General features: G+C 38.1%; 1 protein-coding gene across 24 annotated transcripts in view; it reads left to right on the forward strand.

Moving 5' to 3' along the window:
* The window catches only part of DST (dystonin), a 385,421-nt gene that overhangs the window by 283,059 nt on the left and 75,783 nt on the right, over positions 1-26,579 (forward strand). For all 24 annotated transcript variants that reach the window (XM_072142226.1, XM_072142233.1, XM_072142231.1 and 21 more), the window contains 9 exons: positions 915-1,081; positions 1,702-1,858; positions 1,946-2,072; positions 2,194-2,253; positions 2,642-2,874; positions 3,618-3,747; positions 6,489-6,688; positions 13,270-13,765; positions 14,319-15,787. In XM_072142226.1, coding sequence (XP_071998327.1) covers positions 915-1,081; positions 1,702-1,858; positions 1,946-2,072; positions 2,194-2,253; positions 2,642-2,874; positions 3,618-3,747; positions 6,489-6,688; positions 13,270-13,765; positions 14,319-15,787 — 3,039 coding nt within the window. The remainder of the gene's footprint in view (positions 1-914; positions 1,082-1,701; positions 1,859-1,945; positions 2,073-2,193; positions 2,254-2,641; positions 2,875-3,617; positions 3,748-6,488; positions 6,689-13,269; positions 13,766-14,318; positions 15,788-26,579) is intronic.

The raw sequence follows: 26,579 nt of genomic DNA on the forward strand, positions 1-26,579 counted from the left end.
TTGCTGAGATCCAGAGATGCAGTAGGGAGATGGGAGAAAGTTCCACAAGGACAGCCATCACAGCAGCCCTCCGCCATGACATATGAAAGCCAGCATACAGTTTAAAAAAAAAACACAGGAATGACTCCCAGACTATGAGAAATAAGATTCTCTGGTCTGATTCTCTGGTACCTCAGACTGGTACAAAGGCTCACCTTCCAACAAGACAATGAGCCTAAGCACATAGCAGCTAAAATAACAAAGCAGCGGCTTCAGAACAACTCAGTGACCATCCCTCACTGGCCCAACCAGAGCCCAGACCTAAACCCAATTGAGAATCTCTGGAGATGCTTGAAGATGTCTGTCCGCCAACGTTCACCATCCAACCTGGAGAGGATCTGCAGGGAAGAATGGCAGAGGATCCCCAGATCCAGGTGTGAAAACCGTATTGCATCATTCACAAAAAGACTCATGTCTGTACTTTCTCAAAAACTGCTTCTACTCAATACTGAGCAAATGGTCTGAATACTTACAACCATGTGTTATTTCAGATTTTCTTTCAAATAATATATAATTATTACAATAATATATAAATTAGCAAAAATAGCTACATTTGTTTTTTTCTGTCAAGATGGGGTGCAGATTGTACAATAATGAGCAGAAAAATAACTTTTTTGATTTTACCATTTGGCTGCAATGGAACAATGAAAAATGTAAAAGGGTCTGAATACTTTCCGTACCCACTGTACATTATGTGACCCTCTTGAATGGTATCCCTGTACAAATGTCAGAAAAATCTTCATGGAAAAACTTTTGATCCATGTGTTGTTTTGGTTTCTTTTAAGGGTTTCTGTCATAGTAAAACAGTAAATCTGGAACAACTTTTTTAAATTGAAGATACAGAAATCTTAATTTCTTACATTGCTCTGTGGTAGGAAACAATCACTCAAATTTCGCAGCAGAAGAAGAGCCTAGAAGATTTGCATAACCTTGTTGATGAGCTGTGTGTATATGCGATTCGTGGAGACAAAGCCATTGTTTTGGAAAAAGTAAACTCTATGTTTAAACAGCTTCAGGATCTTGAAGACACTGTAAAGGCAAAGTAAGTGTAAGCATGTCATAAGTAGAGCCATGAGCGTGACACAATCTGTATGCCAGAATAGATCTAGTGACATAGATTTATGATCTCATTTCGGAAACATTTGAGGAGCCTTGTTTGTGTTCATAATGCAGTTATGTACTGCTGGTACTAGACTAGTTTATATAGAATATAAGACTGTAAAAAGACCAAGTAGTTAGTGCCAGCCACCAACCTTGATCAAGGGTTACACACATTTTTTGGACAATGACTACACAATGTCAAAGGTGCAAAGAAAACAGGGATCCAGTCAGCCATTGTACATGGGTTGATGGATCACAGGATTCATTTGCTGCAATTTCTCTCATATTTTTAGAATACAAGTCCAATATATTTTTAAGAGCAATCATTTAGGGATCTCAGTGCTGTATGTTGTCAGCAGTGTAATGATTTCTGTGTTATTGGTCATGTGTAGTATGCAACAGTTGTTTCATTATTTATGTATTCATATTCTAGGGTTGACAATGGGTGACATTTCTGTCTTCCAAGGTTTTATTATATCTATGATGAGCTCCGCTTGTGCTGTCAGATCATACATTGCTTCCATCGTTTGCTGTTGCAATAATGATTTCTTGCATTTTCAGAGAAGAAGATGTGTCGTCCTGTAAAGCACAGATGGATTCGTTTCAGTCTCTTGTCCTGTCTTTAAAACACTGGTTCACTTTAGTCAATGATAGAATTCCTGCACAAAGAACGACACTGTGCTTGGAAGATCTCTCTAAACACTTAAGAGATCTAAAGGTTAGTTCCATTACATTAAAGGGTGATTAATACTGTGTACTGCAAATACATGCCAGTAACTATAAAATGCATGTTTTCTACTTTCAGAATTTACAGGAAGAGTGGACCCTTAAAGGACAAGATGTTCAGAAAGTAAACAGCAAAGGGACAGCACTGTGCAGTCTGATAAATGCTGTGACATCTCCTGCTAAGACTAGATCAGCTATCATATCAGGTATGCGGTCACTGGGGGGCAGGTTACAGGCAGCAGAGGGCCTATATACTTGAACTGCTCAGAACAGCAATGATGTTGAGGCATGGTACATTTTTCACATTATCTGTAATTTACATTATAGGTAGAAGCATAGTCAATGGTTCTGTGTCTTCAAATGGGAAGGAGAATTTAACCAACAAAGGTAAGAAATGCTTACTAAATGGATATTTTTTTCAGTTTCATTGTAAAAATGCACATTCACACTCCAACAGTATGTACTGCTTATAACTGGCCTGAAATTTTGCGAGATATTCTTGAGTATTAAATTATTAATGTAACAAGTCCTTAATAATGTTATATGATTACTTATTATGTAATTATAGCAGCATGTTCTTGTATTTAATAGAAGGATCTTGGCTCTGACAGATTTGTTGTAGGCATCAGTAGGTGGCGCCGTTGGCAAGTTAAAGACACTTGCTTTACATCAGCACATTTGTCCATAGCATAGAGACTATTTTACTGTATTTTACAAAATGTAAACAAAATCATGTACAATGTTTTTTGATATCACATAGTTGTTTTCTTTATAGAGCTAGCAGTTGTACAGAAGGGGATGCTGGATGTCAATGAAGGCTATAACCATCTGGGAAAGTTATTGAATGATAAAGTAAATGATTTGGAAGGTCACCTGTCTCACCTTCTGCAAGTACACAATGAAACTAACTCTTTGTTTCAGTGGCTTGAAAAAATGCACTCAACTGCTAAGGCATGGGATGCTCCTACAGACAGCGAGTCAGTGCGAACCCAAGTACAACAACATAAGGTACTACATCGTAATAACAATCATTGGATAGGTGTAAAATACTCATTGGGGTAATTGCAACATAGGTAAATCTTCCCCTAGTAAATCAATAACTGAATAATATTATAAATATGACTGTGTCATGTGTCAATTCACAGGCAGCGGAAATCTCACCTATACTAGCAAACAATTCCTGTCCCATCTCTGGGATAGCTCATGCATATCCTGTTGCTGTTGGTCTGACACATGGCAGCACCACTATTAGCTGATAAAGGAGATGCATGGTGAGGGGCACACAGTGTACACTGCTCCTTTACACTTGAATTGGTTTGGTATGGCCTTTAGATGGAGGATACAGAAATGTTCATGGCCTTTACACAAGATTTAGAACTGCCTGCTTCCAGTCTTTCATTACTTACTCCTATTTCTGGGGCTGCTGATATTAGCTAATGATCTGATATATATCTGAGGATATAAATATTTTATCTATACAGAGTACAGTATTGTAAATCCTTATCATGTGTCTATGAACCCATTCATATAGTCCATTAAAGTCTATTACATTTTGCCAAAAATAATAATTGTAACTGAAAGTGATTACTTGTGCCTATTACATATAAAGTAGCTTTGTATTGCTGTATATAGAAACTTCTCCTGCACGTTTTTATATGTTTGTAGACTGTGCTGCTCTTATTACATAGTATCTCAATTATTGGATTGTCCATTATTTCACTCTTGTTTATTTATCATTGAACATTCTCCAGGTCTTTGCTGCAGAAGTAAAACAGAATGAAAGTAAAGTGGAGGACCTCATAGACAAGCTCAAAAGGATTATAGAAACCAACGGGGATGTGTCTGAAGCTGAATCATGGGCTGACATGTTGGATAAAATAGGTATTTGGCAGATTAAATGTGGGGTTTTTCATTCTTCAAATGTGCACGTTTTGTTAGTTTTCTGCACTACATACAGTGAAAACCTCCTCTGGTTATAGCCAGCTTGTAGATGCATGTAGTATTTCAGTGTTTTTAGTGTAGGTTTGTATAGGAACACCCCAATAATCCTATCAGAGTAAAATGAACATTCACTAAACCAGACTGACAAAGCAACAGATATCATCACAGTTTCCTCAACGTGTCAGTGGCCGTTCTCAGCGAGTTATGGAATTCCTACTTCTCCATAATAATTAAGGTGCATACAGTAACATGAAGCTATTAATCATATAAGATTTATTTAAAGAGCCAAACGAAAGCATACAGTATATCACAGAAAATGATTCCAAAAAGATAAATGTGTTTTCCCTGAAAGGACTTCTTACTTGCTTTATTTAAGCTGTCAGATGTGTTGGATGTAACAGACAGGACATATTTAGTCACATAAGACGTCATGGTACAGCGACAAAAGATGATTATAAATGTATCCATTATAAACATGAAGTCCACAGTTTACACCAATACAAGTTACTCCTAATTCTCAAACCTCCCATGTTGTGTTCCACATCACAGCAGCAGATGAAATCCATTAGTATGTTCTGCACAGTCAGCCCTTTCACCATTTTACTACTTGTTGGGCATACATGTTAATATGCTCTGCTGCATATATAATTCTAGTTTAAGGAAATACTACATTTTCACCATTGCAATTACCATGAAAACTTCCATTATATAACACAAATAAAGAAATGTAAGTGTTTCTGTGCAAAATAATATTTGTATACATATAAAGCACCTGTACTGCTGAATTATAACGCAAAAGAAGCAAAGGAGATTGATATGTAGTTTATTTTCTTCCAAATTGTACTTTATTGAGTTTTATAAGTTGTATACCTTCACTTAAAAGTGGTTAATTTGTAATTTGAGTGAAAATCCTGTTGGGGCCTTTTTTGCATATACAGTACCATCTATTATCAGTAAATATTATTATTGAGATTACAAAAGTTTGAAATACCTCCATATTCCATTCATTATTGCCTTAAATCAGTGATGGCGAACCTTTTTGAGGCAGAGTGCCCAAACAACCAAACCCACTTGTATAAATAGAAAGTGCCGACATGGCAATTTAAGCAGTAACATGTTTCTACCTCTTTTGTCACTGTTTTTAATTGTATTGGCACCCTGAGGATACCAATACAGTTGAAATAAAGAGGAGAAAATCAGATTATCATTGTAGCTTCCTTCCATGGTACCCTGAAGAGAAATAATTGCGGTGCCCATAGCAAGAGCTCCAATAATAACGCACCCTTGTCTGCACCTCCTTGCTCCTCCTGTAGTCCCAGGCAGCTAAGGATGTATAGCTTTAAAATAGCCCTGATCACAGCACATCCTGGGTGGCCAGGGACTGCAGGAGGAGGTTTTGAGTCCTGTCTGGAAACTCTGTGCAGAGGTGATGGCCTGGGTGCCCACAGACAATGCTCCGAGTGCCACCTCTGGCACCAGTGCCACCACTGCCTTAAATTAGACAATCACATTTTAATAAAAAGATGAGAGGATTGAAGAAAGTTCTTTCATTTTAATCCCCTAGTGATGTTAACACTATTGAGTACAATTTTACTGCTGTTTTATTTCTGTTTTACCTTCCATAACTCAGTGATGGTCAGTGTAAAATTTCAGAGTGTGGTCAGGGACTCTCTAAGCAGACACTTCATGATTCCTCTCTGCTATGAGATATTGTGTGCTGACAATGTGCTTAGATCATCAGATTCAGGGTTTATCTACACTTTTATTTAGCGTCTGAACATTCTACTAGTATCTGACACATAGAAAAAGAGAGATGAAAGTCAGAATATTTGTTGTTGCCCATGGCAACCAATCACAGCTCAGCTTTCATTTTACCAGTGCTCATGAATATTTTAAAGGGGACCCGTGATGGGTTGCCATGGGCAACTAGAAATATTCTGACTTTAAGACAGCTTGATAAATCTGCCCCAATAACTTGCTTTGCTAGCTCACCTAATCAATAAAACACACAGTCATCTCTACTATAAAGACCTTATCTGTCTGTAAGTAGTAGAATAAGTCTTTGCACGCTGCTTGCTGACAGGAAGTGCCTGTGTCTGAACTGGTCTGGTAATGCAGGGGGAGGGGCAGGAGACAGAGAGCGCTGCAGTGTGCAGACAAGAGATGCTATTCATGAGAAGAATCCAGGGTCTTATCCGGGGACAACCAAAATTGTAAATTGTAAGTCTGATACAGGCAGTTTGGAATTATATCTGTGAAATTATGTATTTTTGTTAATAACAGTGAATTAGTGAATTAGCCCCTACAAATTGCGGCCAGATCATGTCACACTCAGCTTCCTATGGCCTTGGCCTGGGTTTTGGCCCATGTGAAACACATGGCCTTGTGCATGAGTCCTAAAGAAGTACAGAATGCTTTGACAACAGCTGTTCTCATGAGCAATTGTTTTTTTTTTTCAAGTCCATCCAACTATATAAAAGATATGGCCCTAGAAGTTGATATATGAGTAAGCTCTTGTTGGAATAGAGGATAGTGACTTTTTACATATAACACAGTCAACACTCTAGAGAAAATAAATGTTTACCACCCATTTGATTAAGAGGAGTTCATTTATATATGGACTTTTGATCAGGTGGATGAATTTAAAATCCAAAATGCTCTTTCACTTGTACTTCCTTTAGAGTCTGTCTGGAAAGAGATCACCCAGATGACAGCTGAAAGGCAGAAAATATTGGAAGAATCTTCAAATGACCTGACCCTGTTCCAAAATGCGGAGGCTCAGTTAAAACAATGGCTTGTAGAGAAAGAGCTCATGGCCAGTGTGCTGGGACCACTGTCAATAGACCCTAATATGCTGAAAACACAAAAGCAGCAAGTCCAGGTAAACCTAACTCACTTGTGTGTCTTGTTTTATCTCATCGTCTTATTAAAGTTCCATCTTTATTCTTGTACTATCTGCCAAGAACATTGCACATATGCTTTTTGTGAGTTGTTGGTGTAGGAAGACATACAACATCTCTTTACAGACAGGTTAAGACGTAGACATCTCTTTGATGATTAGGGAGTTGAAGACATTTTGACCATATTGAGCAAGAGAATTTTTAATGCTGGGATCAGCAGAAGAGTAGTAAGATATAGGCGACACTGATATTTTGCATGAGTTGTTAATATTACTTTTTTTTCTAACTAGTTGAATCCAAAATAAGAATAGGATTTTTATGTAGGGTGTCTTATCTTCTTTAATTACACAATATATCAAGGTGAGATATTCCCTAACTACATGGTATCTTTCAAAAACACAATAAATGTTCATATCTGCATATTTCCTTACATCCTATTAAAAACACCAGCCTATGCATACGTTTTAACAAAACTCCATGGTAATTATGCATTAGAAGTCAGTGGCAAGGGATGCTATAAAATAACAAAAAATGAACCTTTCTCTTTTACTTCCGTCTCTGATGGACTTTGTGCACAGAGGCCGTAATGGTAGTACCACATTTATGGCATGTGAATGGTATAGCCTCATAAGCTCCTCCGGGAGTGTGCTGTCAAATTCACTGCTGGCCAGTGGTCACAAGGATGGACAAGACTATAGCAAGCAGATGTGGTAATAGCTTTGTATATAATTTAATGTCATTATTGTCAAGGGAGATGCGGGTGAAAATTTGCAGTACAGTACAGACCAAAAGTTTGGACACACCTTCTCATTCAAAGAGTTTTCTGTATTTTCATGACTATAAAAATTGTAGATTCACACATGAAAACTATGAATAAATTGTATACTTAACAGAAAAGGTGTGCAACAACTGAAAATATGTCATATTCTAGGTTCTTCAAAGTAACCACCTTTTGCTTTGATTACTGCTTTACACACTCTTGGCATTCTCTTGATGAGCTTCAAGAGGTAGTCACCTGAAATGGTCTTCCAACAGTGAAGGAGTTCCCAGAGATGCTTAGCACTTGTTGGCCCTTTTGCCTTCACCCTGCAGTTCAGTTCACTCCAAACCATCTTGATTGGGTTAAGGTCTGGGGACTGTGGAGGCCAGGTCATCTGGCGTAGTACCCCATCACTCTCCTTCTTGGTCAAATAGCCCTTACACAGCCTGGAGATGTGTTTGGGGTCATCGTCCTGTTGAAAAAATAAATGAAATAATAAATGATGTCCCAACAAAACGCAAACCAGGTGAAATAGCATGCTGCTGCAAGATGCTGTGGTACCCATGCTGGTTCAGTATACCTTCGATTTTGAATAAATTTCTAACAGTGTCAGCAGCAAAGCACCTCCACACCATCACACCTCCTCCTCCATGCTTCACGGTGGGAACCAGGCATGTAGAGTCCATTCGATCACCTTTTCTATGTCGCACAAAGACGCGGTGGTTAGAACCAAAAATCTCACATTTTTACTAATCAGACCAAAGCAAAGATTTCCGCTGGTCTAATGTCCATTCATTGTGTTCTTTAGAACAAACAAGTCTCTTGTGCTTGTTGCCTGTCCTTAGCAGTGGTTTTCTAGCAGCTATTTTACCATGAAGGCCTGCTGCAAAGTTTTCCCAATTTTTCGGACTGACCTTCATTTCTTAAAGTAATGATGGGCACTCGTTTTTCTTTACTTAGCTGCTTTTTTCTAGTCATAATACAAATACTAACAGTCTATTAACCCCTTAATGACCGCCGTATTGGCTTTTTACGGCGGTCATTAAGGGTACTTCTTCTGACGCGACGCCTTTCTACGGCGGCGCGTGAGAAGAAGATTTCGGGACATCGGGTCAGCATAGTGCCGGTGTCCGTCTGTGATCGCGGCGTGTAAGTGTCCACACCGTGGATCGGACCCCCCAGGTGTGCTTACGGGGGGATCCGATCCCTCCTGCCTCAGCCCCGGGTTCCGACGAGTGACATGCTCAGTTACTTACACTATACACTGCAATACAAGTGTATTGCAGTGCAAGGGCTTGAACAAGCGATCGGATGTAAAAAAGATTGTCATTTTAGAATATAATTAAATAAATAAAATAAAAGTCCCATAATCTCCCCAGTTACAGATATAATGCAAATAAAGTATATAAAACACAAAAACACGTACATATTTGGTATCACCGCGTCCGTATCAATCTGTACAATAAATCTAAATCAATATTGAACCCGCTCGGCGAACGACGTTAAAAAAAACTCGAAAAACTTCCTGTAATATACAATTTTTCATCAAACACCATCACTAAAAATGTAATAAAAAGTGATTTAAAAAAGTTACGTTCAATAATATGATACGACTGAAAAGAACAACTCGCAAAAAATAAGCCCTCAACCACATCTGACAACAGAAAAATACAGAAGTTATAGCCCTAAAAAGTTGTCAATAGTAAAAACAATGCGATTTTCGCATTGAGGTATCACCACAGTCGTAGTGAACCAGAGAATAAAGATTAAATATTGGGGGTCATTTACTAAGGGCCCGATTCGCGTTTTCCCGACGTGTTACCCAAGTATTTCCGATTTGCAACGATTTCCCCTGAATTGCCCCGGGATTTTGGCGCACGCGATCGGATTGTGGCGCATCGGCACCGGCATGCAAGCGACGGAAATCAGGGGGCGTGGCCGAATGAAAGCCCGACGGATTCGGAAAAACCGCTGCATTTAAAAAAAATGTGTTGCGAAAATTGCACTTACCTTCACTCAGCCCGGCTAGGTGTATTCCAGTGCGTTCAGATGCTCTTCAGCGCAGGTGGACGTCGGAGGAACTACCTTAATAAATCCCGTCCGGACCCGAATCCACCGCAGAGAACGCGCTGCTGGATCGCGAATGGGCCGGGTAAGTAAATCTGCCCCATTATTTTTACATTACGGTGAGCGGGGGGAAGAAAATGCTAAAAATCCAAAATAAAAATTGATGATTTTGTTTGTGTCCCCCTTGAAATAGTTAATAAAATCTCATGAATAAACTTTAGACTCCCAAAATGAATTATCTATACATTGTATCTCATCCCGTAAATAAAAAGCCTCATATGTTCGCATTACCAAAAAAATAAAAATGTATAGGTCGTACAATGTGACATTACAAATCTGCTGTGAACGGCGCCTCCATTCATCCTATGCCCGGCCGGGCGCCCATACAGCCGGACATCACCACATATGGGGTATCAGTACACTCGGGAGGAATTGGACATCAAACGTTGCAGTGCGTTTCATCATTTAATTTATTCTAAAACTGTCAGTTTTGGCCTAAATGAATGTATTTTCCAAAAAAATTCTAAAGTTTCTAAATCGCAGGTCCATATTGTTTTAACCCTTGTGAAACACTTAAAGGGTTAATAGACTTAACAGAAGTTGTTTTACACACGTTGAGGGGTGACGTTTCTATTGTGGGGTAATTTATGGGGTTTTACTATTATTTAGGCCTTTCAAAGTCACTTGGAGCTGAGTTGTCCCTTAAAATGTGAGTTTTGGCAATTTTCCTGAAAATGAGAATTTTGTAACTAACATGAAGTACAATGTGTCACGAGAAAACATTCTCATAATCACCGGGATATGTTAAAGCGTTCCGAAGTTATAACCAATTATCGTGAGACAGGGCAGATTTTAAAAATCGAGTCTGGTCGTTAAAGGACACCTGTCATCAGGTCTGTGTCACTTGTCCTGTCACCTCTACCTGTTGGAGCAGTTCACAAGGATCCCATCCCAGCCTTTATCTAGTCAATTCATACATTAATCATTGTAAAATCATCTTTTCTTTATTATGTAAATGAGGCTGGTCACGTGGTCAGAAGCAGTGATGTCACCCCTGTTACCCCTCCCCTCTCCTCCCCCTGCTCATGTTTGTGTGTAATGTATAGTAAAACATTGCTAGTGTGTGTGCTGCATCTGCTGACATGCTGCATCCTCCTAATACACAGACATCAGCTACACAAGTACATGACATGTCCTGCTATAACATGGCTGCAGCCTGGAGCTGTTGTATCTCTCCTATACACAGACACAGGCTGCAGGGGGTGTGGCCAGCAGCAAGCACATGGAAACATTACACCATTATACCTCACATCATTGTAGAGGCTGTCAGTCAAGCACTGGGGGTGTGGCTGTACCTCCCACTCATGAATAAGGTGGACAGCTTGAATATGCTAATGACTCATTGGACATTTCACAGGTCATTTGCATACAGCTTTAGGACCTCATTGCTTAGGTTTACAGGCATGTAGAGGGACAATGAAGGGATAGAGGCAATGCTCTCTAATGGCAGTTTATGAAAATATATGTAGATTAGGGGGGTTATTTTGCATGACGGGTTCTCTTTAAGATGAAAACTAGTGTTGGTGATAAGGGGTTAAGTAGGGCTAGCACCTGTGTATCCACTGGGCTTCTGCACAACCCAACTGATGGTCCCAACCCCACTTATAAGGCAAGAAATCCCCTTAGTAAACCTGACAGGGCACACCTGTGATGTGAAAACTTTTTCTGGTGACTACCTGTTGAAGCTCATCAAAAGAAAGCCGAGAGTGTAAGAACCTAGAATAATAGACATATTTTCAGTTGTTTCACACTTTTTTGTTTAGTATATAATTCCACTTGTGTTAATTCATAGTTTTGATGCCTTCAGTGTGAATCTACAATTTTTATAGTCATTAAAATACTGAAAACTCTTTGAATGAGAAGGTGTGTCGTCCAAACTTTTAGTTTGTATTGTATAAATATATATTGTATACTTAAATGCAAATAAACCATATGGAGCCTATATTCACATACTCTCCTTTGTAACAACAGGGACATCAATAACATCTACTTTCTACATACTTTTATATCCTAATATCACCCACTGTAATCAGTGGGCTTTAGGACTATTGTATTGCTTCCATATCTCCCGAGGAATAGTTGTGACATGCACCAAGAGATGCTGTGGACTAAAAACTATCTCACATTGCTCATTACCGTGGTTTGCAGTGTGAAATTTTAATTAACTAGTCGGTTTTTATTAAGAATAAATCCACACCATTTGAGACTTAGAAACTCTAGCATACTATAAAGTGTTGTGTTACACAATGGGAACCTTAAGAAAACAGTGTAAAGGAGGTATACATGCAGTTTTGACTATACATAGATAAACATAGTGCTAGGTTGTAGTCCTGGAGATCTTTAATAACTATACCTTTTTTATGTTGTTATTTGCAGCAGAACTGTGAAAAATGTCTTTACTGTGCATTCCAGGACTGTAACTGAATTCAAAGCACTGGTGTTGTCTTCTCAAACTGCTGTGTTCTTTGATCCGTGTAGTCAAACTTCTCCACAGCCACTCCCATCCACTGTACTATCACACTAGAGGTCTCACTGTAATGTACAAAGTCCTGCTATAATCCTGGATTATACATGCATGTTTTACAGTGCTGCTGCTACTAAACAACACATAGTTTATTTGAGGTTGTGTAACTTGAAGAATTTACAGCTTTTTTTAAATAATCTTTTAAAACCATGCGATTCAAAAATGTTGTATGTTTTCTGATGACTATATATTGAAAACACATACCCATTTTTTATGTAGTCTATGAATAATCTGTCCAGTGAGTTAGGTATGAAGTAATGGGCTTTGCTACATTATATCTATCACATTGCTTGTCTCCTGTAGGATTATTCATCCGTGAATCACGCTTGGTTAATTACTTCTGTATGTGTGGATGTGTATACCATTTCCACTGAGGTTTTAGTTAGTCCTTGATGAATTGCTCACCATTTCACTGAGAGGCTGTAATATCTCAGATATGTGTTTCCCTTTCCATAAAACAATGTTCTATGTTGTTACATACCCCCCTTCCCCAGAATGTTTTCAGATCAGAAGGGGAAAATATGTTTAACATGAGATCACCGCCCACAATTTCATGCTGTGTTTGATCTTGTACAACGAGGGAATATACAACACTCATCAAATTTTTTCCTTTATGAGTTACTCTACTGTTTGTGCTCACTGTCTCTATGCCTTTTGAAAGAGAATGATGTCAGAGAAATTTGGCTGTTGGCACATATCACTATTTTCGATACATTTTTCTAATAATATCACAGATTATTTTTGGCTACAACATATTGTACCTTACCATGTATTCATATGGTGGTATGTTATTTTGTTTATTGTCACAAAAGATTCCAAAAGATTATAAAAAACTTTGTTTAACATATTAAATGCTTTGGTATCATTAACTTTTGGATCTTTATGTCAGAAATTTATTGACATTTTCAGCAATAAAAATGCAAGGTCAGGAACCCAAAACCCGTAGGTTTGTGTTAGAAATAGGAGCATGGGCTCCTCAAGAAATTTTCAAGTGATTTTTCACAATTATTCACACATAAGCATTTAAATAACATATAGTTATAGTGTTTCCTTTAATCAATAATTTAATGGTGTCCACTATTAGACTGTTCAATGATGATGCAGCAAAGTGATTGATCTGTTGATGTTTCTCATGTATCTATTTACTTTAGATTCTCCTACAAGAATTTGATGCCCGAAAGCAGCAGTACGAACAGCTTAATAGTGCTGGACAGAGGATCCTTAGCCGACCGGGAGACCTCCCTGCCTGTGATGAAGCTGTGAAGAAGCAGTTAGGAGATGTGGCATGTAAATGGGAGAGTCTAACAGGACAATTGAATGACAGATGTGAGCGAATTGATCAAGCTATTGTGAAGAGTTCTGATTACCAAAACCATCTGAACGGTCTGTCAGAGAAACTAAGTGCCTTGAATAATAAGCTGAGCAACAATATGACCCTAAGCTCAGACCCAAGTGCTGTAAAACTGAAACTGGAGACTGCAGAGCAGGTCAATGCTGAAATAAAGAAGGAGATGTCAAATATTGAAAGTGCCAGGGTATTATGTGATGAATTGTCACATTTGGTAGCTGAGGAATATCTGAAAGTGGAGTTAAATAGACAGATGGACAACATTGTAAAGCCCTTCATGGATTTGAAACAAAAAGCAGGTAAGTTTTTGGTCCAATGTAACTCTGATGTCATTGCAGTAATAAAGCGAGCTATTAAGAGAGTAGGTGATAGAGCCACTTTCTGTAAGTGTGCTATCTAATTCATTCATGTGATATGACCTGATAAACTAATATTTCTCTATTAAGAAACAGAAAATTCACTTAAATATTAAAAAAATACTATGCTTTATTTCAGTGATGTTACTTATATTTTGGCTTTCCACACCAGCTTCTTTAATCCTATATCCATGTAGTGGTAGTACACCAGACTAGATTAAACTAGTATAAGAATACATTCAAACTATACGGCAATCTTTTACCAGCTATATTAAGTTGCCAGTTTGTGCCCTAAGTTGTTTGGGATTCGGTCGTGTGCAGTTGCTGTCACTTTTACCTATAGCCTTTAAAAAAAGGTCTAGTGTTTGTAATATCAACCAAAATTAGGTTTTCATTAATCGATATGACCTTTTGCTTAAGCAACAGAATTTTTCTTTAAATTATTTTTTAAAGTTCAGAAATTTCGGTTTATGAAATATTTCCTTTTTCTCTATAGCGTCCCATGTAGAACAATTACAGTTTGCGTTTGCCAGCTCTCAGAAATTTCATCAAATGTCTGATGATCTCAAGACTTGGATGCAGAATAAGAAAAAAGAACAAAATGAGGCAGTGCCTATTTCAGCAAACCTTGATATTCTGAAGTCATCAATTACAGAGACAAAACAGATGCAGAACTCTCTGAGTAGCCAACATAATGCCTTTGAGAAGGTCATGCTAGAAGGTGAAAAGCTGTTACAGAAAACAGAAGGAGAAGACAAGATCAAACTTCAGAGTCAGCTTGCCATGCTTAAAGGTGAATGGGAAGACATGAACAAACAGATATCTAACAGGATAAACAATTTATTAGATTGTCAGCAGAAGGCTATAAAGTATAGAGACCTAGTAGATAACATTCTGCCTTGGCTCGAGGAGTGTCATAATAAAGTGTATGAACTCAAACCTTCCGTAGATGCTGCGTCCATAGATAAATCTATTGGAGAAGTAAAAGTCATACAGAAGATTGTTGACAAACAACGTGGAGCGATGGAGATGCTAAAGAGTGCAACAGATAGTTTATTAGCTTCGTGTCAGGTGGATACAGAAATAGTTACGGAAGAGAGCACCATCCTAAACAACAAGATGGAATCCCTCATTGACAGCCTGCAGCATAAAAGAGACACATTGGAGAATATGGCGTTGCACCTTAAAGATTTTCAAGAGTCTTTTAAAGAGACAGAGAACCAACTGGTTGTGGCACAAGATCACTTAGAAATACATGACTCGCTTGGAGCTCAAGCATGTACCAACAAACATCTGACTATAATGCAGACCCAACAGAAAGCCCTTCAGGCCCTAAAACCGCAAATTGAACGCTGCAAAAGATTGGCACAAGAGTTGGTAGTAGATGCTTCCGAAGCAGAAGGAGTTTCTGACATTCTCCTTCAAGCAGAGTCACTTCAACAGAACCATAAGGACATCAGTGAACGGTTAGAAGAAAAATGCTCATTTTTAGAAACAAAGTTACAAGGAATTGGTCACTTTCAGAGCAGTATTCGAGAAATGTTTACACAGTTTTCAGAGTTAGATGATGAACTAGACAGTATGTCCCCGGTTGGGAGGGATAGAGATTTATTACAGGCTCAGAAACAGGACATTAGCAAATTCCATCAGAAACTTGGAGATCTCATATCAACTAATGACAATGCCAACAAGACGTGTAAGATGATGTTGGTCACAGAGTCTTCACCAGATCTTATTGGTATCAAGAGGGACTTGGAAGCCTTAAATAAACAGTGCAACAAACTCCTTGACCGAGCAAAGTCCAGAGAAGAAAACATTGATAGCACAATTACCCGGATAGAAGAATTTTACAACACCTTAAGGTACTTTGTTGATCATCTTGGAATAGTAGAGCAACATGAAGAATCTCAAGGTGCTGTGGGTATGGAGACAGATATTATTAATCAACAACTTGAGATCTTTAAGGTAAGGACATAGAATTTTATTGCACAGGTTTTTATTATACATGTAGTGTTTGTTTTTATGTTATATATATTAATCTGCTTTTGCCATTTGACATTTTTTTCAGTTCTGTGAATTCTATGCGTCACTTTATGTATTTATAACTTCAGAACGTTTTAACATATCCAGGTGATTTTTACATTGTTTTCTCAGGACAAATTGTAGGTCATGTTACTTGAAAAATGTGTGTGATATGTCTTTTGTGTATTTATGAACAGAAATTTTGCGAAAATTTTCCAAATTTACTAGACAACTGCTGCTGTACTGCTTGATGGGCACACAGCTATTTTTTTTTTTAACAATATGAATATATGAGGGCTTATTTATTGTTGGGTTACAAGCACTTACAGATTCGTTTTGGGGTGCTTTTAGCTTATTGATGAGAATTCTTTACTCTGTCCTTGTGGAGGAAGGAGCTGGATGAGGTCTTATTTTTTGTGTGAGATGTTGTTCTTTTTGATGGTGTCATTTTGGGGCACATAACTTATTTTGATTACTTTTGTAAAAAGATTTTTATGACAAATTAATATTTTTGGTGGGTTTTTAGTTGCATTTTAACGGCGTTCACTGGGTCCAATGATGTTTCAGATTTATTATACAGATAATAGCCGAGTAGGGTTTTTAAGATTTTATGTTTTTTTCTACTTTATATGATGTATATATGGAATGGTGGTGTTGTGGGGACTTTATCTTTATTGATACATTTTTTTTATTTAAAAATCTTTTTATTCATTTTTACTTTTCATTATTTTTCCACTTGTCTCTGATCGCTTGTTCAAGCTGCTACACTGCAATACCCCATGCCGTACTTTTACTTTCTGTTGCTGTTTCAATTCTTTTTTAGTCTCTTCTAGACTTCACTCCTGGCTCACCTCCATATACTGAAAATGCCAGTTAGTGATTGGCTGAAAGTTGGGATGAAAGACAGAATTAGAGAACAAGAATTTTAGAGAAGCGATTGAATAGTAGTTCAGAGTTGAGTAATGCTTTTTTTAGATTATTGGAGCACATTTACTAAGAACAGTGTAAACTGCACTCTGTGCAGTTTGTCTGTGTATAGTGCAGGGTGTGCCAGATTTAGGATTTCTGGTGCACCTTCTACATGAATCTGGCTTCCTCTGCACCGACCCTACAGACACCACTTTTTTGGCGCACCTTTAACATAGGGCGTGTGACACAATTCTGTCGGACTTTGCATGTTAAATGTGGCGCACGGTCTGACTGAGCACCAGAATTAGTTTTGCATGGTGGCTAGTGCAGCTAGCAGCTAACGATCGCATGAGACACAAATGTGGTGCAGACACTTCTAAAATACCTGTGCAAGCAGTTTACACTAGAAAGAATGTGCAAAGTCCGACAGAAAATTGGCTTAGTAAATGTGCCCCATTATGTCCTTCTGCAAAAATATCCACCAGAAAACTCTGTTTAGATAGTTTACATGAATGGTCAGGGTCATTTTGATTTTTGCACCATTCTCATTGATATAGATTTATTCTATAGTCATATATTGAACTCTACTTATATGGTATGTCACAGATGAACTATGCTCAAACGAAATAATTAATGTTGCCTTAGCAATAATACTACAAATAAACAGCTTTGGGAATTAGGCCATTGTGTCTGTTGTGTCAGCTTCCCCTCAATGTTGTATTTAATGACATTTTTACTGCATTTTACTGCTTTATTTCTTAAAATGAGGCATCAGATCCAAAGTACATGAATGTGTATGAGATCACAGTGCATTTGTGGTTCAGCCATACCAGGAGAAGTGTAGTAAAAATAAGGCTTCTGGTATTTTAGTGATGAATCAGCAGGACCTCTGGATACGATTCAAAGCTGGGGGATTGCAAATATTTCTAGCAGAGTTTCACAGCGGGATGTGAAGCGAGGATTATTTGTAGGAAGAAAAGAACAACCGAGTTGCCGATGAAAATATATAGCTTTTGACCTTAATGTATATATATATAAAAACAAGTGATCCACTGAATTAAATGATAATGTCCACCATGGATACAGTTTAAATCTGCCCTGTATTGTGTATCCAATGGGCAACATATGACACAAGAAACTTTCCATGTAGGCTCCAGACGTTTAAGGCTGCTATTTCTTTAGTTAAAAACCCATCAAGTGGGTGGCCCAGAACTGGAGTAGACAATCCAGAACCACACACCTGAGAAATGATAAGCTAATTAGTCTATTCAGTGCTAGATATTAAATAAATTCCATAGTTAAATAGCCATACACGTCAATCCATAGAGAACATTGGGTGCTTAAAGGAGTTTGCCCATGAAAAAAAGTTCTTATATTTTAATGCCCTAGTGATGTTTACACAATAAAGATAAATTTGACCTATACTTTGCAATATAATATTACCCAGTTTTATTGCTGTTTTGGCCTGTCGCTCAGTTTTGGTCAGTGTAAAAGTATAAGTGTGGTGAGCACTAGCTGAGCAGACACTTCATGATTATTCTACTGCTATGAGATGCTGTGTGCTGACAATGTGTTTACATTATCATGGTACAGGGTGTAGCTACCCCTTTAAAATAAACCTACCACTTTAAAATGGTAGTTATAACTCTCAAATACCTTGCACCAGCTCAGGGTAGCCGCGCAGCCTTTCTTACGACCAAAGATAGAGCATGCTCTGTCTTTTTTGGGGCCACAGCTCGGAACAGTGAGCACTCCATCATATGGATATACGTTCCCATACGTTTTATCAACATTTTGTCCCGAAAAAAACAATACTACATTAAGCTATGGTGACCAGAAAATAAAAAAGTTTTTTCTTGTCGAAGGCGTGAATGAAAGAACTGATAAATGAAGATCCTTTTTAAGTCTTCAAAATACAAAGTTGTATACCTTGTTTCCCCTAAAAAATAAGACCTAGTGACTCTTTAGGAGCAAAAATTAATATAAGACACTGTCTTAATTTCGGGGAAACAGGGTAGTAGTGTAATCATGTCTCATTATGGCAAAATACTGAATACTGAAATACTGTGTAAATGAAAAGTTAGTGTGCGGCTCACCTTCTCAGTAGTTTCAGATAATCAGCCATTCGAGGAGTATAGTGTAGCGTGGATCCAGCACGTCCTGGAGTGTGCTCGCGTAGCCTGCTAGGACTGCAGGTGTAGTAATGAATTCTTGATCAAGGAAAAAACGCGGCACTTCCTTAAAAGGAAGTGCCGCGTTTTTTCCTTGATCAAGAATCCACTGAAATACTGTATTTCCATGAATACAGTATTATTAGTATATACATTCACATACTATGCTATGATTTCTGTATAAACAATCTCCAACCCTGTCCTTTATAAAAATGAATTTGAGGTATAGAGATGAAAATAAGGCTAGATCACTTGTGGTTCCCACTGGAAAGATCTTTATCATGGAGGCTCCATTCATCTGTACATTTCAGTATACTTAGCATTCACAACGTAGAGCCCTTCCTGTAGTGTCTATCACATAAGGAGCGGGAACTTGTCCAACTGTAGTCTTTCCTTTCTGGGAAGCATTTCTAATTAAGATCATTCTGTGCGCCAAAGTAACCAGACTAAACTTCTCAGAACGATTTTCCACTAGCCAGCGAAAGACTGTAGCTACAAGTAACTGGAAAACCACACTTTATGTGCACTATTTGGGATCTTTTTCTACATAACCACAAGCCATCTAGTTTTATTTTGCCTCTACAACAAGTGGTAGATAATAACCAATGAATATCACAAAACGTGAGAACTAGAATGATCAGCGCAATTTAGATTTTATAGATTAACAGTTTACATTTCAATAGTATTTATTGACAGAATCTGCATGGTATTTCATCCTACCCAAGGTTATGTTTTAGGACTTCCCCATTTATGCAGGGGAATGACAAAAATATAAAGATAAACAACTTAGATAAAGGAGACAAATTAAAAGTTCTGTGCTCAGAAGTTTAAAAACCTTCCAGCATTTTATATCTATACAAGCCCCTTCCTCATTATTACATAAAACTTTCTTGGTTATATTCCGAGTTTTAGATAAACAAATTTACTGGAAAGAAATAACTTACCGTAAAAATGTGAATTGTGTCCAGAATCTTATTCAGTTATTTAGTAGTTTAGTTAGTACATTTCCTGAGATGATCTAAACCCTTCTCTTGTCTCCCAAGTCACATTACATAGTTCTATAAATATTTTCCTTGTAGTAGCCATAATATTAATATTATGGAGAAATATCATAGTCTGTTCTGTAGTCCTAGGAAAACTTTTATACTGTAGTTTGGTGGACATCTGAAGTTTGGACAAAAGTCAACATTTTGGTTTGCCTGCAGCTTGGTCATGATTGGAGAAGCTTTTGGATGTGGTAACCTTTTTAAACCAAGTTCTGAAGAGTAAAGCCAAGCGCTGGTTAGAAATGGACACACTGGAAATGGGAGAAGTGGTGCTTATGGGAAATAGGACTATTTGGGTGGAAATGATGGCTTTACAGATAAGTGGGAATGTTAAAAAAAGGTTGGAAAGCAATCTGTCTTGCAGTAGAGATTATCAGGGAATCCACGCCTAGATTTGCTAACTGGTTTGACAATGTTACTACTTAAAAATCTTTTGAAAATGACAAATGGCTTAGTAACATGCAGGCTGCTAGCTTTCCTCATACACAGGTGTGCTTTATAATTGAAATATGGAAAAGACCAGCACATGAGGTTATTACTTGGGGGCTTGTAGACAATAATGTAATTATTATTATTATATTTATTAGCATATTGATTGCTACATGAAGCATGCATGCATACTGTACTGCATTACACATGACAGTTATTATGTATTAGGAAAGAATTGACAGCTCTCATGTAAAGAATGAGAACTGCCCTACATCTTTAGCTTTATATACCGTATATTTGTTGACTTTTAGTGACTTATTTATTCTCTTGGGGTTGAATTATCCCACACATCACATAAACGCAGCACAGAATAGAAATGTTTTCTAGCACAAGTGACAAATGGCTATTTCCGTAGAAGACTGAGGGCCCTCTGTTCTCTGCTCTATAACTGTACAAAAACACTAAGATAGTACAAAGGCCCTTTACTTTACTTGTCCTTCCTTAACTGCTACAGCTAAAGTCCTTAACCCTTTTCCCCATGAAACATCATTATGTACGTAGTGGAGTTGAGGAGTTCGGAAAAATGATCCCCCTGCAATGATCTGCATTATATTGATTAATAAATATAATGTACATATAAAATCAAGAAAAGTAAATTCTAAAGCATATCTTACAGAGCATATTCAAAGCCAGTCAAAGTAAGTTGAAGGTGTAACGATAAATAAGAAATAATGACACTTTGAATACACTTTTGTATGCTACAATAAAGTGCATAGGGAAAACGAAAAAAAGAGAAATCAACTAAGAACAGCCACGTAGATTTGGGTCCTATTAGTACTGTCTTATAGAACCCAAGGGTGCACCCAAGGGCAATCGCCTTGCAACTCTTTTCTAAATAGCATGTGATTAAATGAAAAAGTTTCAGAATGTTGCTTGAATTCAGAATGACATTTTCCCACATTTCGAAGATTTTTCCTCTCTGTCCTCTTTGCTATTATATTTTTCAACTACATAAATGTTAAATAAATTGAGCTGTGAAAAATGTCTGCATTCCCATCACCGCAGTTGGGATATTTGTATCAGGATATAATGCAATAGCCCATATGTGGATGAAAATAAAATTTCTATGTACTATTTGTAGGGTCATTTCCTAAAACCATGAAGGGGGCAAAAATGTATGGGCGTATTTGGGGCTGGCAAGATAGTGGACACAAGATTAGTGGTCCATAGAGGGAATGAATGTGCATTCTTCCTCTCCTCCACCCCATCCCACACCAAGTGGGGAGGGGTGAGGGAGCTGCATGAGTGTGGTGGAGAGTAGAACACAGCCGCACACACAGTTGGCAGCTACCCTCTCCCTGGGGACTCACCACATGCTGCTGGAAGGGAGCCAGGCAATGTAAATGAAACTATTATAAACTAATAACAAAGTCATTTTTAAAATCAGCAAAGCATATACTATTGGAAACTGTCACCGACTAAAAATCACATTGCTGGTGACCGGTTCCCTTTAATTAACTAGGCCAGACACTTCTGATTATAATTTTAAATTGTCCTCCAGTCTGCTTGTGTATGAGGTAATGTTTCCCATATAATTGTGAGGGGTGTCTAGTCACTTAAATTGACAGGTATTTTATAGATTTGGGCTGCCATGTCAGGGGGATTATGGGACCATGTTTGATTTATCACTAAAGAAGGGTTCGGTGAATGTGCATATGAAACTGGTAGGTTTGGTACCGCAAACAAGGTTAAGAACCACTGTGTTAGATACAAGATTACCCAAGCTGGGAGATAGCCAGTCCAATGGGGGAGATTTATATGACGCCATGGACACACTAATGCATGAAGTATTTGGCATTTTTATTTATATTTAGCTGTATTTCTGTACAACTGGTAAAGACATGAGGCCACTCCTGACCTTGGTTTAGATTTTGGATAAATGGGTAATTTGCATTAGGTAACTCTTTATTATTTGTAGTTACACAATTAATGACTTATTGCTGATATACATGTGGGCGTTGTATCATTATTCAATCCTCTGACCTTAACCTACATTATTAAATTGTGGCTTTTACAATTGACTTCCCTGGTGCCCCTTGTTGTAACAAGTCAAGAGATGTGCACAAGCATTTAAGTATTGTATTTCCCACAAATATTAAAGCACAGCCTGTCGTATTAGTTTAATTACATGTAATTATCATACATTTCATGTAATATCAGTTCAAAAGCCAATTGTAACTGCTGCAGATTATTAAGAATAAAATGTTTATTATTATTTGTTGTTGAAATTATCTGACGAAATTATTCTTTTTCTAATGATCTTTCATCACAGGCATATTTATGATGCATTCTATGTCTTAGACAATAATTATCTTGTAATCTTTGTTAAATTGGGACTATTTATACACAATAGATTTAAGGTGTCTGAATGAGCCTATTGGAAACAAAATCTGACCATATAATTATGACTGTACCCCTACATCAGATGTCGGGGAACTACGATACGGGAAAACACTCTTATCCATCTGTTTCGCCAAGAAAGATCACCTGTTGGTAGAAAGAATATTTGTAGAAGTGCATTGCTAGCTTCTACCTGATTGACATTTAGAAGATTATTGCACCAAATTGAAAGTGTAACTAAACCTTTCAGAAATCACTAGTGCAGATGATATAACATTTTATCATAATATACATAATTAAGGAAAGCTGATTTTCTGTACCTTTTTCTGCTCTTTCTCATGTTGTAAGCAGTGTAACTGGAAGCTTTCTGAGGTCTGCCCACTTCCAACCATACTGATTCAACTTTCTGAGATTAAACAATACAGGGACGTTATGTAAAAAGTTAAAGGGGTTATCCGGGTGTAAACATTTACTTAGGGCCGGGCTGGGGCATGCTATTTAAAAATAATAAACGTGTACTTACCTCGATCGGCACTGCTGATGTCCCGCACTGCGGTCCGTTTCATCTGCGCGCCGGTTTCTTTACAAGGCTGCCGGCCGGAAGCTCCTATCCGACACCATCTCCCAGCGCTTACAATGCTGAGAGATAGGAACAGATGAAAAAGCCGCCCACATCGCCGGCCTCAGGCTCCCTGTTCGTGGCTTGGATTTTACTGCTTTCACTGTGCGCCCCAAATGACATGTCTACTTTATTCTTGGGTTGTTGCGATCACGGGGATAACAAATTTGTACAGGTTTTATAATGTTTTCATACATTCACAAAAATAAAATAAGCAGCAGCCCTCATGTCTCCCCCGGGCCAGGCACTCTCTCTCTGGGGCTCTTAGGCGCTCACACAGATCACTGCATCTCATGTCCTGCTGAGCAATCCGCTGCGCACTGCAATCCTGCTTCTAATATTTCCCTCAGCCTACGCATCACCAGGGATAATTGCCAAGCGTACTTTCATGCCTAATCATGCATCTATGACACATGGTGAGTCGTTTATGCGACCTCTGCCCGTGTTACTGGTAAGAGTTTGCTGCAATATGCAGGAAAGACTTACTGGCTAGGGAGAGGACAAAGCCCGTGAATCCTCTCCATGCACCCGCACCCGACACGCGCAGTGCTATTACGGCACGCGTCGGAAAGGGATTAAATAAGAAAGAAAATCCTGTAAATTATTTTACAAAGCTTACTATTATTCTCCAGTATGCATAGACAAAATGTTGTGTGAAGTTTATTTCCTTTTTTTTTTTTTTAAAGTTCTCTGCATCCTGACACTTTAAACAGTTTTTTGCACAGGATTATTCGCTGTTAGTATTTGTGTGAAACCAATGTTACTGTGCCTATTTCTAAGCACTGAAAATAGGACAATTACAGATGGCTTGCAGGGTACACTTATTTGCAAACATAAATCAAGGCTGTGAAAAAGCACTTTCCATATGAACATGCTTTGACCCAAAATTGTTTCTTAATCCCATCATCATCTTTGCAATGGGCTCTGGTGAATACCGAGTGCCACTTAGACTCTGCTCCCAGGTGTCGGCTTAAGTCATCGCTTGCAGTGGTTCAGTGGGTTCACTACCCCTGACTCCTGACAGCCTTGGCACACTACATTTTACAAAGGTCCTTTATGTTCATAATTATTTTTATTACAAATTTCTCTGAAAAGTTATATTCCGCCATTGAAATGGAGCAGATAACCTTATCCGGGGCTACTGTTTTCGCCATATAAATAGTGTAAACCTCCCGCCTAGATGTTGTTGCATAACTAATAGATGTTAGCAGCCATCAGTGTAGTGAATGGTATATATATATATATATATATATATATATATATATATAAATATATATATATATATATATGTTTAGGTCAGTCTCCAAGTCACTGAGGTCCAGTGCATATATTCAAGTACAATATTGTGCACTACATGTAGCTGCCAGTCTAGCGACCCAATTTATTGCACTTTTTATCCAGTAAAAATATGTCACATTTATGGTTTAAGCAGAAGTAGTGTGTGCAGATCCCAAACCAAATCACTAACATAATTGTATTACATAACCTACCCACAAGTAACATTTGTGTTCTCTAGTATGTTCCCATTAACCAGTTATTCTCACATAGACCTCATGTCTACGTTGGCTCTGTTTCTAGATTTGACTGGTATATACCAGGTATATACCTACCACAAAGCACCATTATCAAGTCTTGATTACTGTATAGCATATTAATATGTAAAGTTTTATATAGTATATTCAGTTTGTATTTTAATTCACTTTGCTACCAGCATATAGAATTCTAGATATAGTCATATTTCTTTTCTTTAGGTGCATCAGTAGTGAGTAGACGCTGCAGTGTAAAGTGTGAGCCTAGGTGGTGTAGGTTTACATCATTCCTTCTAGCACTTGGCAGCTCTGCTGTGTCTCAATCTTGAGGTATTGTTCAGCCGGCCTACTTAACACAAAGTAAATAGTCCCTGTAAATTGGAGCTGTGTAGGGCAGGAAACATAGGGGGCAGTGCCAAGAGGTCAGTCACCTACCAATAGCATAATAGCTTGAAGCACGATTGGGATAGTAGCAGATGTTGCTGAAGGAATCAGAAGGGCGTTTCTTAGGCTCCGTGCTCAGAGGTTGCCTGTCAGTGCAGGAGAAGCCAGACAAGAGCTGCACAGCTGATCATAGACACTGGATTGTACAGAGCAGCAAGTTATCCTCTTGTTTCACTTAGTGGCTTCAGGGATAAGACTGGAAACATTTTATTTGACTTGAGGTAAATGGTTTCCCTATGTGTCTTCAGTGGATATAGAGGACTGCTACTTTTCTGGCCTTACAAGGAGATCTCAGGGTACACTTGTCTGCAGGAGATCACAGGACTCAAAACTGTGACATGAACATCACCTATTGCCAAAGAGGAATTAAGAAGACGCATTTTCACGGATGATTTGGGATGAAGGTTGCACTTTGTTCTGCCTCTCACATGGCACCGGATAATTTTATTTCTTTTATCTTAAGAACCTGCACTGCCCCTTCCTGGATGCTTTATACAATTGATATAAATGGATTACAGATAATCAATTACCTACTTCGGATTAAATACCCCAGAACAGTCTGCTTATTGCTCTGACAGGGTTGTCATAACTGGCAAGATCAGGCAAGAAAAAGGATTCTTCTGGGCATCTTGGTATTCATTATTAATAATGCTCTTATTGAAGCACCTTAAAAGTTCTTAATATGGATCATAAATTGAGACATTTGTCAGACTTCAATAATGGTTTAACATATTTAACAATGAAAGATTAACAAATGAAGATTTGCTTAGTTTTTTACTTTTATGTCAAAGTGTGGTTAGTAAAATATGGGTAAACCCCTAAGCAGACCGGATTGTTTACGACAGAACCCAACATGTGTTGGAAAACCAGAGGAAGAGGACTTAAATATTGAAGATTGTTATGTTCCCCAGAGGTCCATTTATGACACTGTCAGGTTAAATGAACAGATTGACTCTGGTAGTAAAGGAAGCCTTACCTCCAAACATTTCACAGATCGCACCTTGCCTTATAGCAGCAGAACACTGGATAGCAGCACCTTGTGCAGCAATGGTGCCCTTGCCTGTAACAGTGAATTCAGAAACCGTGATTTGGAACCAAGCAAATTGGATGAGAAAATGATTTTTGATGCACTAAAACTTAATAGGGAGATTAACCGTCCTGGTGGGGGGTCCAGAAATAGAAATAAAA

Source organism: Engystomops pustulosus, chromosome 3 (assembly GCF_040894005.1).
Source record: "Engystomops pustulosus chromosome 3, aEngPut4.maternal, whole genome shotgun sequence".
NCBI classification, from domain to species: domain Eukaryota; kingdom Metazoa; phylum Chordata; class Amphibia; order Anura; family Leptodactylidae; genus Engystomops; species Engystomops pustulosus.